This window comes from Anguilla anguilla, chromosome 1 (genome assembly GCF_013347855.1).
Source record: "Anguilla anguilla isolate fAngAng1 chromosome 1, fAngAng1.pri, whole genome shotgun sequence".
Lineage (NCBI taxonomy): Eukaryota > Metazoa > Chordata > Actinopteri > Anguilliformes > Anguillidae > Anguilla > Anguilla anguilla.
In genome coordinates, this window is record NC_049201.1 from 78,242,931 (window position 1) to 78,259,798 (window position 16,868).

A 16,868-nucleotide genomic window follows, 5' to 3' on the forward strand; every position below is an offset into this window, starting at 1 on the left:
ATGCAGTCCATTTACCATGCAGTCCATTTGTAGATCTCCAGGAATCGGGCAGTGCAGCCCTGCTCCACACTATAATAATCCCACCTCACAATCTCAGACCTACAGCTGCCACAGCATACTACATAAAACCTGCACACCGGTATATGTCCATGGTCGCTAACTGTACACCGAGCTTCTTCACGTCAGCTGCGGCAGTTGGGGAAACACACAGAGGAGCTGCGGGTTCAAATGCAAAGCGAAGCACTGTGCTGCCACTGCAAGATACCATCGCACACTGCTTTGGGATGATATGCAAAAATGTAAGACAAGCTGAACTGGATATAGCGGCGTCGGCTAAACAAATGAATCAGCGTTTAATTCTGACCCAGTGAGCTGTCTGCCCAGGGCTGGGTGCACCTTCCTTTCGCTCCAATTAGCATCTGTTTTCGGATATCAGCCTAAATGCTGGAGTGAGCCCACACTCCTTAAAATGTGTGTGATTGGTCAAATCCTTCCACTTCCTCGGAATGTGTCGAGGAGCAGCTGGTGTTGGAATGTGTAAGCACTCAGCCATCAAATGTATGTACGTGTATACACACACGCAAATACAATCTCACACACACAAACAGGCATGCAGACACACACACACACACACACACACACACACGCACACAAATCAAGGAGAATACCAGCCATTAAGGGAATACAAAAATATGCTTCTTCTTTATTTATGGCAGATCAGAACAAAAAAAAACATCAACAACACAAAAAAAAAAATCCAACTGTAGAAAAAATACAAAGCTCTCATGCGCATTTCTCATTTTCCCCAAAAGGCCGAACAAGGGAGAGTTAACTTATCTTCTGGTCGGCCGAACTGTTCATGTACGAGTAGGCCTTCCCCAGAACTATTCTGTCCCGAAGCAGTTTGAAAAAGGCGTAGTAGTTGCTGAACAGAATTAATGCCAGGGATATGGTCTGATGCCACTTCTCCGAGCACATCAGGGAGTACAGCTGGTAGAATATCATCGCTCCCTCCAGAATTATGAGGATGTTTAATATTCGCAGCGGCTTGTTGAAGAAAAACTGTGAAAGAGAAGAGAGCATTTTATCAGCGAACAGGGCCGTTAAATCAGGAGTTTCCTCTCAAGACTAATGAACACCCGGAACGTTTGTTTTATTTCACCGTGGAGAGAAAAAAACACACAAAGCTCCACCACAAGATGGCGACACGGTCACAGCAGTACGCTTGCATGCCGTGCGTATTTATAACTGGACTGTCACCCCAACCATTTTGAGTGCAATGTGGCCTCTGATCCAAGACCACTTTTCTGAGGACACAATTCAGTAAAACCTAGGGTGAAGTTTTCCAAGGTGATCACCCTAAAATCTCTCCACAAATAATGCCTCCTTTTTCATCCTCAAACGATTTCTTTCCCAGGATATGATGACTTTTACAGAACCCTTCTCTCACTGGAAATTTTGCATTAAAACCATCATTTTTATTACAGATAACCTGTCAATCTCGCACTGCGGCTGGAAATAAACAGTCTTCTAACTACATGGAACCAGAGGGACAGCATTTAAATAACCACACGCTCCACTACAGGCCTGGACACACCCTCTACAACCGGGACACTCCCACCACAGAAAGCGACAGTTTCCCCTAAAGCGGGAAAACACGTGGCTTCTTCTTCCGCTTTCTTCAATTCCTGTCTGGAAAATGTCTTCTTATCAAGCGCTCTGCGACAGCCCATTTTGTAAACGGGAGCCAAGCCTGATCGCAAACCCCAAAAGCCTTCCGTGACGGAAGCCGAGCCGGCGGGGCTAGCCCGCGACGGTACTCACGTAGAATCGGTAATGGGAGATGTCCGAAGGCACTGCTACGTTGTAGTGGCCCATGGCTTTGAACACGTTCTTGTTGTGCTTCACCAGGACCCCCTGAGGCCACATGTACTCCTCTGTCCATCTGCGAGGGGTGAAAAAAAAAAAAAAAACATGGTAAAGTACAGCAGGGGTTCCCCAAAATTTGGTAAGGGGGGAGGGGGGGAGGGGGGGGGGCGGAGGTCCCATAATTTATGGGGTTCTCATAAGACCCATAAATGAGACCTCAATAACACTGTTGACTTCTGAGACCTTGATTAGCCCCCACAACAGACAGCTCTGTGGCAGGTGATTAACACACTTGTACATGGGGCGACATAGCTCAGGAGGTAAGACCGATTGTCTGGCAGTCAGAGGGTTGCCGGTTCAAACCCCGCCCTGGGCATGTCGAAGTGTCCTTGAGCAAGACACCTAACCCCTAACCCCTAACTGCTCTGGCGAATGAGAGGCATCAATTTTAAAGCGTTTTGGATAAAAGCGCTATATAAATGCAGTCCATTTACCATTTACATGGGAGCGGGCCCAAATCCAGTCCATTTACCATTTACATGGGAGCGGGCCCAAATCATGATGTCTTTAATCATGCATACATCACGGTTCCTCATGAGACGTCTAGCTTTTTTTTTGTACAATATGGCAACCAATACAGTATAAATACACAGAAAATCGTGAATAAAGCAAGGTTGAAGGTTTGATTGTTTAAAATAACCTATGCACTGCATTTTGAGCCACTCCAGGTCTTAATGGAAGCAGGTTAGTGCAGTGAGACACATCCACCAGCAGGGGGCTCAGGAGAATCACCTGCTTCTAATAAAACCCGGAGAAGCTCAAAGGACATAAGCATCATTATTATTCAACTAATTTCAACTAAAATCTTTACACAACTGGGGTTTATCTGTCCTTTCTGGAGCATGAAAGACCCAGTTAAAACGTTTTTTAACTGAGTCGGGCCCAAGTAAATCTGCATCATTGTGTACTTACAGGGCTACCCAGCCCTGTGCCTGGAGATGTACCATCCTGTAGGTTTTCACTCTAACCCTAACAAAGCACACCTCATTCAACAGCTAGAGATCTTGTTGAGCTGCTGATTAGGAGAATCAGTTGTGCCAGACTAGAGTCTGAATTAAAACCTACAGGACAGCAGATTTCCAGGAACAGGGTTGGGTGGCCCTGGTATACTATTTTAGCATCTATTTTAATAACATAAATGTACCATTTCATACTTTAAAACTATTGCTTGTAGAATAAAAATACAACGATATAAATTAAAATATACATCTTATGTGAAACAGTTTAATATAAACATATATTGGCTTATTAACAATAAAAACAAGAATTAAACAGCGACCTACATGTGCTGGAGGACGTTGGAGCAGAGGGAGGGGTCCACTTTCTGCCAGCAGCCCAGGTGGGCGGCGGCCTTGTGGAGCAGGTCGCAGTACCGGGGGGGCAGCAGGTGCCTCATGAGCGTGACGGAGGTGCTGACCGAAACCAGGATGAAGAGCTCACAGGACCAGCGCCGGTCCACGTACTGCGTGCTCTGCCGGAGGGGAGGGGGGGGGAGAGAAGAGGTGGGAACGAGGCCTCTGGGTAAAAACTGTCGGCCGAGCGAACAGCCATGACCGCGGTCTGCGCTGACCGGGCCAGTAAAAGCAAAAACTTACTAAATTTTTTTATAAAGTTGTAAAAAAAAAAAAAGTAGTAATTTATAATTCATAACCAATAATACTTTCTATTTATCGTTAGCCGTAGCAGGGATAAAGTTCAGGGTACGACAGGACAAACCGTAGCCTCAGATAAGCCACACTAAAGCAACTGTATTGAAGGGAAGTGACGACTCCAGCAACCTTTAACGCATTCTTCTGAGAATCTGAACAAGGGCTCAATGCTAATATTTTTTTTTCCATGGAGCGTATTGTGCCCCAAACTGGGAAAAGTTAGGAGCGCACGGATGCATCCCAGTCAGTAGATGCGCTCCTAAATTATTTTTACGGTTAGCACAAATCCATTTTCGGGAGCAAATGCCCCTAAAATGGGAGCACTGTGGAGCCCTGTGAGCTGTAATGCAAGTGTTTTGCTACTCTCCGAGTACAGTTGGCCTGAGATATTAAGGGTTTTGGCATTTCACACACCAAGACCAACTGCCAAATCGTGCTCTCCGCGATACATTGTTTTCCATTAAATCATAACGACGTATCATCAAAATCATTATAACGCCATTTGGCAGTTCGTACGAAGACAAACTGCCAAATCGTGTAATCCCCAACACGTTTTTTCCCCCATTAATCCATAATTACACATCGCAAAATCATTATGATGTCTTCGCTGATCCGTGTTATTCTGCCGTTATTTTTATTGCAACGCTAAAAAAAAAATTTACCAAAAAACCACTCCCAAGTGGGGCCAACAGACGGAGAAGCAGGAAAGAACAGGGTGTAGCCGAGCTATCCCATTTACCTCACCATTACATTACATTACATTACAGGCATTTAGCAGACGCTCTTATCCAGAGCGACTTACACAACTTTTCACATAGCATTTTACATTGTATCCATTTATACAACTGGATATATACTGAAGCAATTTTGGTTAAGTACCTTGCTCAAGGGTACAACGGCAGTGTCCTACCCGGGAATCGAACCTGCGACCTTTCGGTTACAAGCCCAGTTCCTTACCCACTGTGCTACACTCCGTCCCACAACAGCGTTACTACAGTCTACGTCAGCATCACTGATGTGACTGCAGCCAGGCAGGGTTGTCATGAGCACACTGAGGAGACGTACTGACCAAACTAACTGAAACTGTACTGAAAATTTTTTTTAAATTTTTTTTTTTAACTCGTGACATAATTTGCCAAAATGCTAGCACATCGCACATCTCGTTTGTACAACATAATGCTCATTAGAGCTGTTTTGCAATTGGTTTGTATAACCAGCTTAATGTTCAGTAAGGGAGTTGTCAATTGAGTCTGCACACTTGCAGTCTCTCTCAGGACTACGCTTTTCCCGTCTAGGGAATCCGTGACCTTCGATCCCCTGACCTTTGCACTTGCGCGTGCACCGTACGTCGCTCAGGAGAGGAGTGCTGGCTGAACGTCAAAAAAGAAAAGAATCAAAACAACGCGTTTCCAGGGAGATGTACACTGTACTCGCTCTCTTACTGCAAGTGAAATTAAATGAACGCTGTCTATGAATAATGCTTCATAAGAGCACTATAACTCCTTTATAAGCACCATTTTTATTTTTTTTTTAAAAGCACTGGAGCCCTCTTGAACCCACAAAAGCTCTGTTACAGTGAGCTTGGGGAAATGAGGTCACCCACCTTGACAAACAAAGTTGAGGGGGACGGGTGGTGAGGGTGGGGTTGGGGGCAGGAGAGGTCACCGACCATGACAAAACGAGATGGGGGTGGGGGTGTTGGGGGGAAGACACCAACCATGACGGACTAAGATGGGGGGGGGGGGGGGGGGTGGTGGGGTTGGGGGGAGGACAGGTCACTCACCTTGACGAACCAGACGGGCACAAAGGCAACGTAGTACGCGCTGAGCATGGAGCTGACCAGCACCTCCTTCATCCTCCAGTTGAAGTCCATCTTCAGGTACTCCACCTCCTTGCGGATGAGGTCGGGGGAGAGGCAGCAGGCGTGGGTGGGCATGACCTGCACGCCGTACAGCTGGCTGGTGTGCTGCTTCCACGTCTCCTTCAGCACCGTCAGGTAGTCCCGCCCCCCGGCCACGCCCCCCACCTCCTTCGACCCGATGCTGGTGATGGGCGACAGGGTCCCCGCGCGCCGGAAGTCGCAGTTCAGCCGGAAGAAGGGGATGTACATGCCGAACCTGTGTGCGCGCGTGGGAGATATCTTTTGTTGTTATTATTTTTTTTTTATTTCATTACATTTTTATTTGTAAAACGCTTTTTACAGAACCGCTGCCACAAAGCCACTTCACAGGAAAACAGGAAAACCTGATCCCCTCAAACACCAACAAGTGAGGAAATCTCCAGTGGAAAGAAAAGTAGAACCTGGCTTAGAGGGGGGGCTGCCTACTGGTGACTAAAGGTGTCAATGCGTTTCCCCAGCAACCAGGTGGGACAGATAAGAGTATCTGCTAAATCAATGTAATGTGAAGAAAGAGCAACAAAGAAAGAGGATGAGGATGTAACAAAATGGGCATTGTGCTATCACTTATAATGGTAGCTTATGGATAATACAACAGGGACAGGACACTTCTGTCATCACCTGTTGCTTGGAGACGAGAGAGAGGAGCTGCATCAATCAAGGACCACGTTGGAGATAAACAGAACAACACGACGATGATTGGTGGAGAAAAAGGATGTGGAGGATGGAATGGAGCGGGCATTGTGATGTCACAGTGGCATGTCCCACACTCACAGGTAGCAGAAGAACAGAAGGTTGAGGATGGAATGGAGCGGGCATTGTGATGTCACAGTGGCATGTCCCACACTCACAGGTAGCAGAAGAACAGAAGGTTGAGGATGGAATGGAGCGGGCATTGTGATGTCACAGTGACATCCCCCACACTCACAGGTAGCAGAAGAACAGAAGGTTGAGGATGGAACGGGGCAGGCGTTGTGATGTCACAACCATGTCAGCGCCATACTCACGGGTAGCACAGGAAGAGCAGATTGAGGACGGAGTACGTCCTGAAGAGGTGAATGAGCGATCTGCACAGGCTCCAGCCCGTCAGCGTGAGCACAGCGAAGCGCGCCGTCACCAGGAAGATGGAGTGCGGGAACGAGAGCTTCCCGCTCTGAGACGCCTGGAAAGAGAGAGAGAGAGCGCGAGAGAGGGAGGGAGGGAGGGAGAGAGAGAGACAGAGAGAGAGAGACACACCACTGTCAGCTTCCCCTAACATTTCACACCTTCTCTTATCATCCCACACAATCGCATACACACAGGCATGAGCAGAAATGAGCAGCTCTGTACACATATGGCCACAGACACAGACACACACACACAGCGCTCAAACGCTTCCCAAAGCAGCTCACACCACTCAGTCTGTTTACCACCCGCGGACTCAAACACATCCACACACGCCCTTGAAAAAACACGCACATGCATGAACACACACACAAACACACATATGAAAGTGCACACATGCATGAACACAAACACACGCACATACACACACACGCACATATGAAAGCGCACACATATGCATGAACACACACACGCATGCATGCACACACACACGAAAACACACGCTTGTGAACAGACACACATGAACACACACACACACACACACACACACACACACACACACACACATAAAAGCACACACTTATGCATGAAAACACACGCGCATGTCCACACACACACATGCACATATGAAAGCGCACACACCCAGAGGAAGGGTACTTACCTCTTTCACTATTGCGGCAATCAGCCTGCGAGCCAGCACAATGATGGTGAACACCAGCATGTTATAGTCAATGAGGTGAAAATTCTGGAAGAGATCACATTCAGATATCAGAGAATGCTACGTGTCCTGTCAAAATACAACAAAGGGAATGAATTCATGCCAAAAACATGCAAAGAACATCTAGTGAACTACACAGTGAAATTATAAGAAGTTTCATACAGCTTGGTCACAAGAGAGCAAAACAATGGGAATAACCATGACAGTGTAGGCGTACATTTAAAATTCTGAGAACCACGGCGGCAGTTCATGAAGGACCACAACAGGTTTGCAATACCCAGAAACACAACTTCAGAACACGCCCACAATTTAAGATTATCCGGTTTGGATATGGATTGTGGCATCTTAAATTCGGAAGCATTCATGAAATCCCGCACACAAAAACATAACAACACTGAGACAAGGGGCCGGTATAGAGAAGGATTACTGAATTAGCTGGATAGCTGTGCTAAGTAAACCCAGGAACAGCTCTTTTTACTCCAGTCCAGGTTCCAGATTTGGGAGAGTTCCTAGTTTCTCACATCCAGCACAGGACCTCTACGAACACATTCCCATGTGCTGCTCACATTCAGGCGAGAAATAAATGAAAAACTCTGGACCACATTCAACAATTATGCAGTTTTTAAATTGTTTTATCTGTTAACTTTGTTTATGTAAATGGAGTCAGGGATTCAATAAAGTCTCACAGATTCAGACATTACACCAGACAAACGTAATTCTTGGCAGGGACCTGGGAACTGCCAGACGACGCAGGCGAATTTCGGGAGAGACAGGAAACGGTCAGCGACAGCGACGTCATTTCTAAAGAAATATGACGTGACCGGTGAAGAAAGCCAAGCGTCCCACCAGGACCCGATTCACCCGATAACGAAAGGCGGAGTTCCCGAGAAGAACAGGGCCGAGCCCTCGCGGCCCGCGGCCGAACCCGGGCCCCAGAGGGCCGAGCGGAACCGCCGGCGCCATCGCCGGACTCACCAGAGACGTGTGCGAGGGCGGGTGGGAGGGAGGGTACCACCAGACGGTCTTGTAGATGTTGACGTAATGGACGAAGAGCGCGATGAGCTGGCAGAAGAAGAGGTGGAGCTCGAACAGAACGTTCCGGTCCATGGAGAGGTCGGGGATCTTGCAGTGCTTGAGCGGGACCACCGTCTGCGCCGCCAAGGGGGGGCTGGAGATCCCCGTGCCGGACCCGCTCCTGGCCCACGCAAACACACACACACACACACACACGTACACACACACGCGCACACACACACACACGCGCACGCAGAGATGCACACACACACACAAACACACACACAAACACACACACACACGCACGCACGCACGCACACACAAACACACGCACACACACGCACGCACGCACACACACGCACGCACGCACGCACGCACACACACAAAATCAACATTTCTGCAGGCTGCTGTGGCTATCAGCTGACACACATTTAAGGAGACCCCAGGCTTATGGGAGGCCCCTGGTTGCTTCTAACAGCCAAAGTTGACGAGGCACTGCTAAGAGCTATGGTAAAATTATAAGATTGGCGATAGCTATAGAAGGAATGTATGTTACATTACAGTTAGTCATGATGAAATGTATGTTGATGTCGGAGTTGCTGAGACTTTAAGACTCGTTATTCCTGGGCCACAGGGTGAAAAGGTTTGGGAACTACTGACAGGGAAGATGCTTTTACCTGGAACAACTTATGATAACTCAACAACAAAAACAACAATTGCCTGACCATTACACTACACTGACATCCCCTTCAGTCGCTGACACTGGCTGAAATCCCTTACCCCAGCGTGCAATAACACTGTAACCAGCTGTCAATCAGAAAACTCCAGGTACCAAGGTGTGACACACCGTGATCGCACTCACCTGGTCCGGGACCGCACCCCCGTCACCGGGGAGCTGGTGGAGTGGTTGCCGTTGCCGACCGAGCCCGGTTCGCTGCTCAAGGGAGAGCGGCAGTAAGAGGTGCGATTGGCTCCCCTCCGTCCGCCCGCCATTCCGGACACACCCAGCGCTGGTCGCCTGGCTGCGCGCGTGCACCTGCTGTGCTTCCTCCCCTGTCAGCGGGAAACACCCTTGGCACCTGGCCGAAGAACGAAATAAAAAAAAATAAAAATAAAAAAAACACCGAGTAACAGGAGCGCCCAGGTGCGCTGAAGCCTGACCACAGAGCTTGGCTGCGTTTCAGCTGAGAATTCCCACGTGCAATCCGTAAATCAACATTTAGCGATATGACGTAAGAACTGCCTATTTGTCCGATTACAGGCCCGGGGTAGAGCAGAAATTCGGATAAGGAGGAGGTCCACTGTCGGCAAAGCCAGCTCAAACCCACAAGACCGTTAAAAACACAGACCGTTATGCATTCTGTCAGCATGTACAAAATATACACTGACATAATTAATTAAGCGTACAGTTTTACACTACGCCGTCCACTTCTTGAACAGGAATTACCTCTCTTACCAACTGGCCACATTACATTACAGGCATTTAGCAGACGCTCTTATCCAGAGCGACGTACAACAAGTGCATTAGTTCACGGTGCAGAGGTGCAAAAGAAACACTAGAGTGAAGTAAGGATCGTAGTGCCAGAAGTGACCACATCGATCAGGACTCCAACCCTGTAAAGTAACCTGTTCAGCAAACAACAATCCTACCAAGTACAAACTAGTACTGGAATCACATTTGCCTAATCAGACAAAAACAATCCTGCCAAATAAACTAACGTAATCGTATTATCCTAACTAGGTACATTAGGCTGCATTTCTGCCTACAGTTAATGGGTAGCTACTAGATAGGCAATACTTGGGTAACACAGCAGTGACACCGTTGCTTTGTCTGATGACAGAGGTTAGCTTGCTAGCTAACTGGATAGCTACGTTAGGCCCTAGCCAGGGATGGGCAATGAGGGCCCTATCTGTTTCAGGAGTTCAGGCCTTCAGCCCAACGAACCGAGCTGCAGTTTTCCCCCACACTCAAATGAGCCACTCTTTGACGTCACACATCACGTCAAGATGGACGGGGCCTTCCCTTGATGGATAAGGGCTAGGATATGGCTCTGCTAGGCTACGCAGCGTGCACACTCAGGTTATGGGTACTTCACAGACAAATAGCTGAGATAAATTCAGCTCAATAGATAAGGGTGAGTCACGCCAGCACAAGTTTGATCACGTCCGCTTAGAGCCAAATACGGCAAAGCACTGAAGACATACCTATGCGCCCGTCAAACTCAGGTGTTAATTTAAGCATACTGGAACCCCCAGTTTAATTGAAGATCTAATTTACTTGGCTTTGCATGCTAACAGGCAAAATGTGCAACCCATGTCATGTCGAATAAAACTGCAAATGTGATTTAAAAAAACAATTCGATGCCAACATGAACTGACTTATCGTGCACACACAACACGTCTGTTTCCTGATCTTAAACTTCGCTTCAACGCGATATGCCTCAATTTAAATAAACTGAAACTGGATTAGCACCATCTCACGTGGTGGTCACTGAGTACAAACTCCAAGCATAACATCGACTGTTGCATTTGCACACAGTTAGTGAAACGCGCCCTTTGGTCGTCATTCTGTGTACTTGCATTTTTAAGAAATGTATATGTTTTTGGGCGAACATAATGTAAATAAGTCGCAAGCACCTGTAGATTGTCTGATCACTGGTTAAGTGGGGCGCCAGGGGATTCGACGGTAACAGCAACACGTTTTCACACAGCTGCGCGTGTGGTTTAACAGAGGATTCTAGTTCCATCCAATAAACCACTCAGTATGTACGACCTGAGACTGCCACAATCACAGGTTAAACGAGCCCATTCAAGCAACATTACTATTATGTGTGCTTTTTCTAGTTTCAATGGTACTGACTGTGTCTGACGAGACGAATTCAATTGAACTCAGTTGTGGAATGTTCCGTGGTATTGCTCCTAAAAACAACTATCGTTGGCTGGTATCTATGCAACTTACTAAAAATTAAAATCGATCACCAAAATTAAAGAGTAGCGTTGACCAATTTTCGAAGCAGATTTGGCTGCAGTCGGCTGAAACGTCTTAATACTGCAATTCAAAACTTCTGTTTACTAGCTAGAACTGTGGTTACCACAACGATGTACCAGCTAGCAAACGAATGTTGGTGGAGCCCGGGCGCAGAAGTCAGGCGGACAGGGGTTTGGAACTCGCGGAAGTGTTTAGATACGTTGCTTTGAAAACATTAGCCATTTAATCTTATGTGCTTTGAAAGCATGCAAAACGGAGGTAAAGTCATTACTCCGATGCAATGCTGTTATCATCGCCATTCTACTGTCATCAAGGTCAAAAAAGTTCATTAGCAGAATGTTGGGTAACAAACCTAACTGAATAAATTTGCCACAAAAACCTACTGCTACTTAGCCTAATAATATTGCCCTGCTAACACCATGAGAAGCAACTTTGTATGCAATTTGGCAACCTAAGCTGGTTGATTAGCTGGCTAGTTGTTGACAATGTCGTTGGGTTTCTCTGATGATCGTAAGCTAAATACAGTTGTTACATTTAACATAGTCACAAAAACCGACTATTTATGAGCTAACGTTAGACGGGAAGCTAGCTGGTTAAACAAATTAGCAGAAGTGGGTGGTTTGCATATTATGTAATGCTAGCGTTAGTCCACAGGATTCGCGAGACGTCAGGAACAACTTGCATAGGGATGACTATCAAAAAAGCTAAATATAACCAGTGGTCGATCAAACAAAGTATGCGTATTGTTAAGACCACACTGCTCGGCGCCCATAATCGACACGGTCCGCCAAGAATGCAATACCCATGCGTTAAACACAAAGACTGCGGCCTACCATAACACACTGTGGGTGCGACAATATCCAGAAATTAGACAAAAAATCTTATGCTTACCGGCGTTCGCCAGCGATTTTATTTCAATCAAAGCGGCGACTAATACTATGGGGAACTTAAAAGCCTCGCTGTTGGCTAGTTAGTTTTCTGTTGTGAAGACTGAGCCTGTTGCAGTGAATTTTGACAGGGCTTTCATTGTACACTGGTTAGGCAGTCAGCAGCTTCGCTCGCTTGACGGGGGCGCGGACGTGTTTGAGAACACGAGAAAGCAGGGCTGTTTTCTTTTTTTAAAGAGACAATCCTCGCTGTAGAAATGGAGCGACTAGACCAATTATCGATTCAAATTAAACTACACTGCTTGCTTCGTATCGAAACGTGGTCTATTTTAACACGATAGAAATACACTCGAGAAATGTTAAATAACATCTGTGACCCATCAGCCCAGTTGCTTGGTTGTGATCCAGTTGGTTGGTTGTGAATGCTAGTTCTGATGACTTGATGTGTGATTTCATAACATTTTCTAGTTGTAGTTTGCAGCTGGCAATATTTTGGATTATGTATGGTTTGAGATTTATTTTATGTTCAGTAATAGCCAACAGTTTTAATATCTTATCTGAAGTTCTTTGCCGACCGTTAGACAATCAAAAATGTATTAAATCATTGCACAAGACTTTATTTTAAAAACATTTTCTTGTTAACCGTGTATTCATGTTTACGTGAGTACAGTGTAAATGGGGTGAGGGTTAGGGTTAATGCGCAAAAACGCTTGATGTAATTAAACTGTCGACTGCACCAAAGATGTTTCCTTTACCTTCCATTTGAATGTGACCACATAGGAATACCCACAACGCACCTGTTCTGGTAGAAGCGAGGATAATCATCTGTTAGGTCCAGGCCTCACGACTTTCAGTGATTAGCTTGGCAAAATGAACAAATCCATTTGTTCTAGACAAATAACTTACAACTATATATTAATACCCCTTTTGTAATCTAAGTAAATGCGCTGGCAGGGTAGCATCTTGGCAACTGTATCAATCAATCAATCAAATTTTATTTATATAGCGTATTTTACAACAGTTGTCACAATACGCTTTACAGACAACCCTAGCCTAAACCCCCACAGGAGCAAGCCTAAGGCAACAGTGGCAAGGAAAAACTCCCTATATATTATATTGCATATTCTCTGTTGGTGGGAAGCTCTTTGAAAACACATTGACTGTTGTAAGTAATTCTGGATAAGAGCGTCGGCCAAATGGCGGTAATGTAATGTAACGTAATAACTACTTTGTCCGATAGACTGTATGTCAAGAGTTGAAGAAGCTTGTTCCCACCATTGTGCTGTGATGTTGGGCGTTGGTCAGCTGTCAGGAGGCTGCTGTCGCGAGCTTCACTGTCCAAGGGAAAGTGAACTCTCATTTCCTAGCAACGGGCTCACGGAAAACAAACAAACGAAGGTGGACGGCGTGAAGTCATCATCGATGGGATGTGCAGTCCTCTGTTGTACAAGGATACTAATGAATTAAATTCAAGTGGCAAATTCCACATTGTTGTGTGTGTGTGTGGGTGTGTGTGAGTGAGTGTGAGCGTGTGTGTGCATGCCTGCGTGCATGTGTACTGTATAAATACATATAGTGTGGGAAGGTATGATGATATAAAATGTAAAACAACCTGAATAAGAATTCATTAAATTTATATAGCACTTCAAACAAATTTACACTATTTTTTTTTTTTAACCATGAGGGGGAAATTCACCTCAGCTGCCACCAATGTGTAGCACCCACCTGGGGGATGCACAGCAGCCATTTTCTGCCAGAACACTCAACTTTGGTGATTAGACTGGGAGATGATTATGTGGAAGGTTGTGAAACCCAGGGTGGGAATTTGGCCGGGACGCTGGGGAACCCCTTACTCTTTGAAATGAGTGTCATGGGATCTTTAATTGCCACAATGAATCCATGGTTGTGTCTCACCTGAAAGGGGACATCTCCTACAGCACAGTATCCCCATCACTGCCCAAAGGGAGGATTGCCCCTATTGGCCCATCAACACTGCTTTCAGCTCAACTTAGTTTTCTCCAGAGGTCTTCCATCCACATACTAACCACACCCATTCCTGCTTAGCTTTAACCATTCAACAGGAGCAGGATGCATGGTGGCATGCCTGCTGGCTTGGAATGTTGTTTTGATTACATCACATTTGTAAGATAATGATAATCTAACCGGCTACGTCAGTGAGTGCCCCATTTGAGCAGCAGTGTTTTCAGGGCATTCATCCTACCTGCAGCTCTACCTGCACTCAGGTGTGTAAGATAATACTTCGACACAGACGATGTGAAAACACTTAGTTGCGTAACAACAGAGAGAGAAAGAATTAGCAGTGCAGTGAACTCTGGGAGTTGCTGTCCTCACAAATCAGGAACGTTGCGGTATCTGGATGTTTTTTTTTACTCCCTCAGAAGGCTTAAACTTTTCGCCTCGCTCATCTTATTTATGACTTGGTTTGGATCGAGCGTGGCTTTGCTCACGTCAGATCTGACGTAATGTAATATCTTTCCCGAGAACTGTGACCTACACCGGAATGTAGCTCTATTTCAGGACACTAATACCAATGCAGAATGTCCACCCGGACTCAACTGGTTCCTAGAACTGCAGTTTTGAATGTAATTATAACTCAACATAAAGTGCACATATACAATTACCTATTGCTAATTTTCACAGAATTATCTCATAGACCCCTGTTATTGACATCAACCTCCAAGAATGTACAACTCACTATTAAAACCAATTAAAAGTCTCAGTAGTTGTCATCGTTCAAAAAAAAAAAAAAAAGACTCCTCGTAGTTGGGGCTGAATATATCCAATTCCCACCTCAATTTGGAGTGTCCGCCCAGGACTGGAGTTTAACCTGCAGACACTACAGCCCCTTAGGACTGGAGATAAACCAGCGAACACAGCGCCCCCTCCAGGACTGGAGTTGAACCTGCGGACACACAGCTCCACAGGCAAATGCAGTTGGCTCTGGCATCGCCCAAGGATGGGAAAGTTTCAGTTGGCACAGAAGACAACGGGTTCATTCCAATCGCTTATTTTCACTCCTAGCATCCTTTCCTTGCTCCTTAGCTCCACCCAACAGAGGATGCAAGGCAAGGACACAAGGATGGAGGAATCAAGGAAACATGTATTAGGCAAATGGAGTGTCTTTGTTGAGTCAAGGTTCTCCCGGTGAAAAACAACTGGAAACCCAACTGAGATGAATTAATCCATCTTGGCGCTTGCTGCAATACCACGCTCAACCACAAGGTGGCCACAAAAAGCAATGAAAGAATGCGGAGTTCTCTGTAGCAACTCAGGCAGAGAGCCTATTATACGCAGCAGCCTGGTGCTAGCTAAGTCACTCTGCAACAGTGACTCTGGAGGCATTTCCCAAAAGGCTGACCTCTGGCCTTGCCAGATGTTGACTCCGCAGAACCAACAGCAAAGACACACAACAGCAGGCTTAACAGAAGCCGAGCCTAATTAACCTTCACAGCAGACCTAACTGCAGCCGTTAATGATGCACTCTCTGGACACAGATCCTGAGGCAGAGACGCTCAGGGAATGGCTAGCGAGCAGTGCCTAGAAAAACGCGTTTTGATTCTTGATAATCGTTAAGAGACCGCACTGACGCGGACGGACGAACGATGGACTGCACCAAATACCGATTTCACAACCACAGAACCCTACAGAGAGAAGGGGAGGTGCTCGTGTGAAAGTTAATTTTTTTAGCTCCAACCAAAAAAAAAAAAAAAAATTTCTATTCTGTTTGAATTATCTCTCTTCTTTTTTCATTTTTTCTTTTTTTTGTTCTCTCTGCTAAGGGGTGTAATGGAAAAATCTGTCCGTGACTCTAATCAATGCGGCATAGTTTTTACTTGTTACTGGCAATGACGCATGAACTAGCGGAACTGATTATTCTGCACCCTACTGAAGGAAATCATAATGCATTTAATAAACATGATTGCCCCCCCCCCCCCCAGCTCCTCCTCCTCCCCCTCTTCCTCCTCCTCCAACGTGCTTACACACTTCACTTCAGGCAGAGGTGGGCAACAAGGGCCAGTTTTTGGTTTTCAGGCCAACTGCTGGCCTTAATACTTACTTAATTAGCCCTAACAGTTACACCATCTGACGTGGTGGCAAAAGGTTTGGGTCTTTTTGCTACAACGGCAGGACGTCCTACGACACTTCTGTAAAACCGTTTGAAAACAGTATGGAGGATATTTTTCTGCACATTGCTCATTGCATGCTAAAATGTAAACAGTAAGCAGTACGTTTAGTAGACAGTAAATACTTGCACTGAGTCAAACCTGGAACCTTCCCAAATCTGGAACATGGCCTGAAGTAAAAGGAGCTGTTCCGGGTCTTCTCCAGTGCAGTTGTCCAGCTAACTCAGTGACCCTACTTTGTGAAACGTACCTAGATTACTATGTACCTAATCTAAGGTCCATCAGTGACATTATTGAACTACGGACTATCAGGCAGAAGAGAAAACCAGCAGTGCTATGGCCAGATCTGAGTATCCCTGACTTAAAATATCCTTCATATCCAGGGTCTTCAAATCCAGACCTGTGAGTGCCTCACACTGTATTAGTAAATGGTGAGCCTAAATAAGTGTTGCGGTTCTCATTATTATGTATTCCTATGTTCTAACCTTCTTAAGAATAATAATTTTAAAAAGACACAAAAAATTAAAAATGGAAAT

General features: G+C 45.9%; 1 protein-coding gene across 3 annotated transcripts; it reads right to left on the reverse strand.

The window, feature by feature from the left end:
• Nucleotides 1-674: 674 nt before the first annotated feature.
• Nucleotides 675-12,382, reverse strand: tmem39b (transmembrane protein 39B). 3 transcript variants are annotated; one of them, XM_035394246.1, is made up of 9 exons: nucleotides 12,192-12,382; nucleotides 9,174-9,364; nucleotides 8,273-8,492; nucleotides 7,241-7,324; nucleotides 6,483-6,637; nucleotides 5,362-5,695; nucleotides 3,213-3,400; nucleotides 1,825-1,945; nucleotides 675-1,062 (listed from the first exon to the last, which is right to left on the reverse strand). In XM_035394246.1, exons 2-9 carry the CDS (start codon nucleotides 9,302-9,304, stop codon nucleotides 829-831), a joined length of 1,467 nt encoding a protein of 488 aa, XP_035250137.1. In that variant the 5' UTR covers nucleotides 9,305-9,364; nucleotides 12,192-12,382; the 3' UTR covers nucleotides 675-828. The 3 variants fall into 3 exon arrangements, with proteins under 3 accessions (XP_035250137.1, XP_035250126.1, XP_035250133.1); XM_035394235.1 differs by having other exon boundaries at nucleotides 9,174-9,390; XM_035394242.1 differs by lacking the exon at nucleotides 12,192-12,382 and adding an exon at nucleotides 10,949-11,118 and having other exon boundaries at nucleotides 9,174-9,390.
• Nucleotides 12,383-16,868: the final 4,486 nt, after the last annotated feature.

What these genes read in the sequence shown, in the direction of transcription:
- tmem39b (XM_035394246.1), bottom strand. Translation starts at nt 9,304, where the DNA reads ATGGCGGGCGGACGGAGGGGAGCCAATCGCACCTCTTACTGCCGCTCT. An exon ending in GGGGTGCGGTCCCGGACCAG is followed by an intron (nt 8,493 to 9,173) that starts GTGAGTGCGATC and finishes TGCGTGGGCCAG; the next exon opens with GAGCGGGTCCGGCACGGGGA. An exon ending in TGCCCGTCTGGTTCGTCAAG is followed by an intron (nt 3,401 to 5,361) that starts GTGAGTGACCTG and finishes CCCCTCCGGCAG; the next exon opens with AGCACGCAGTACGTGGACCG.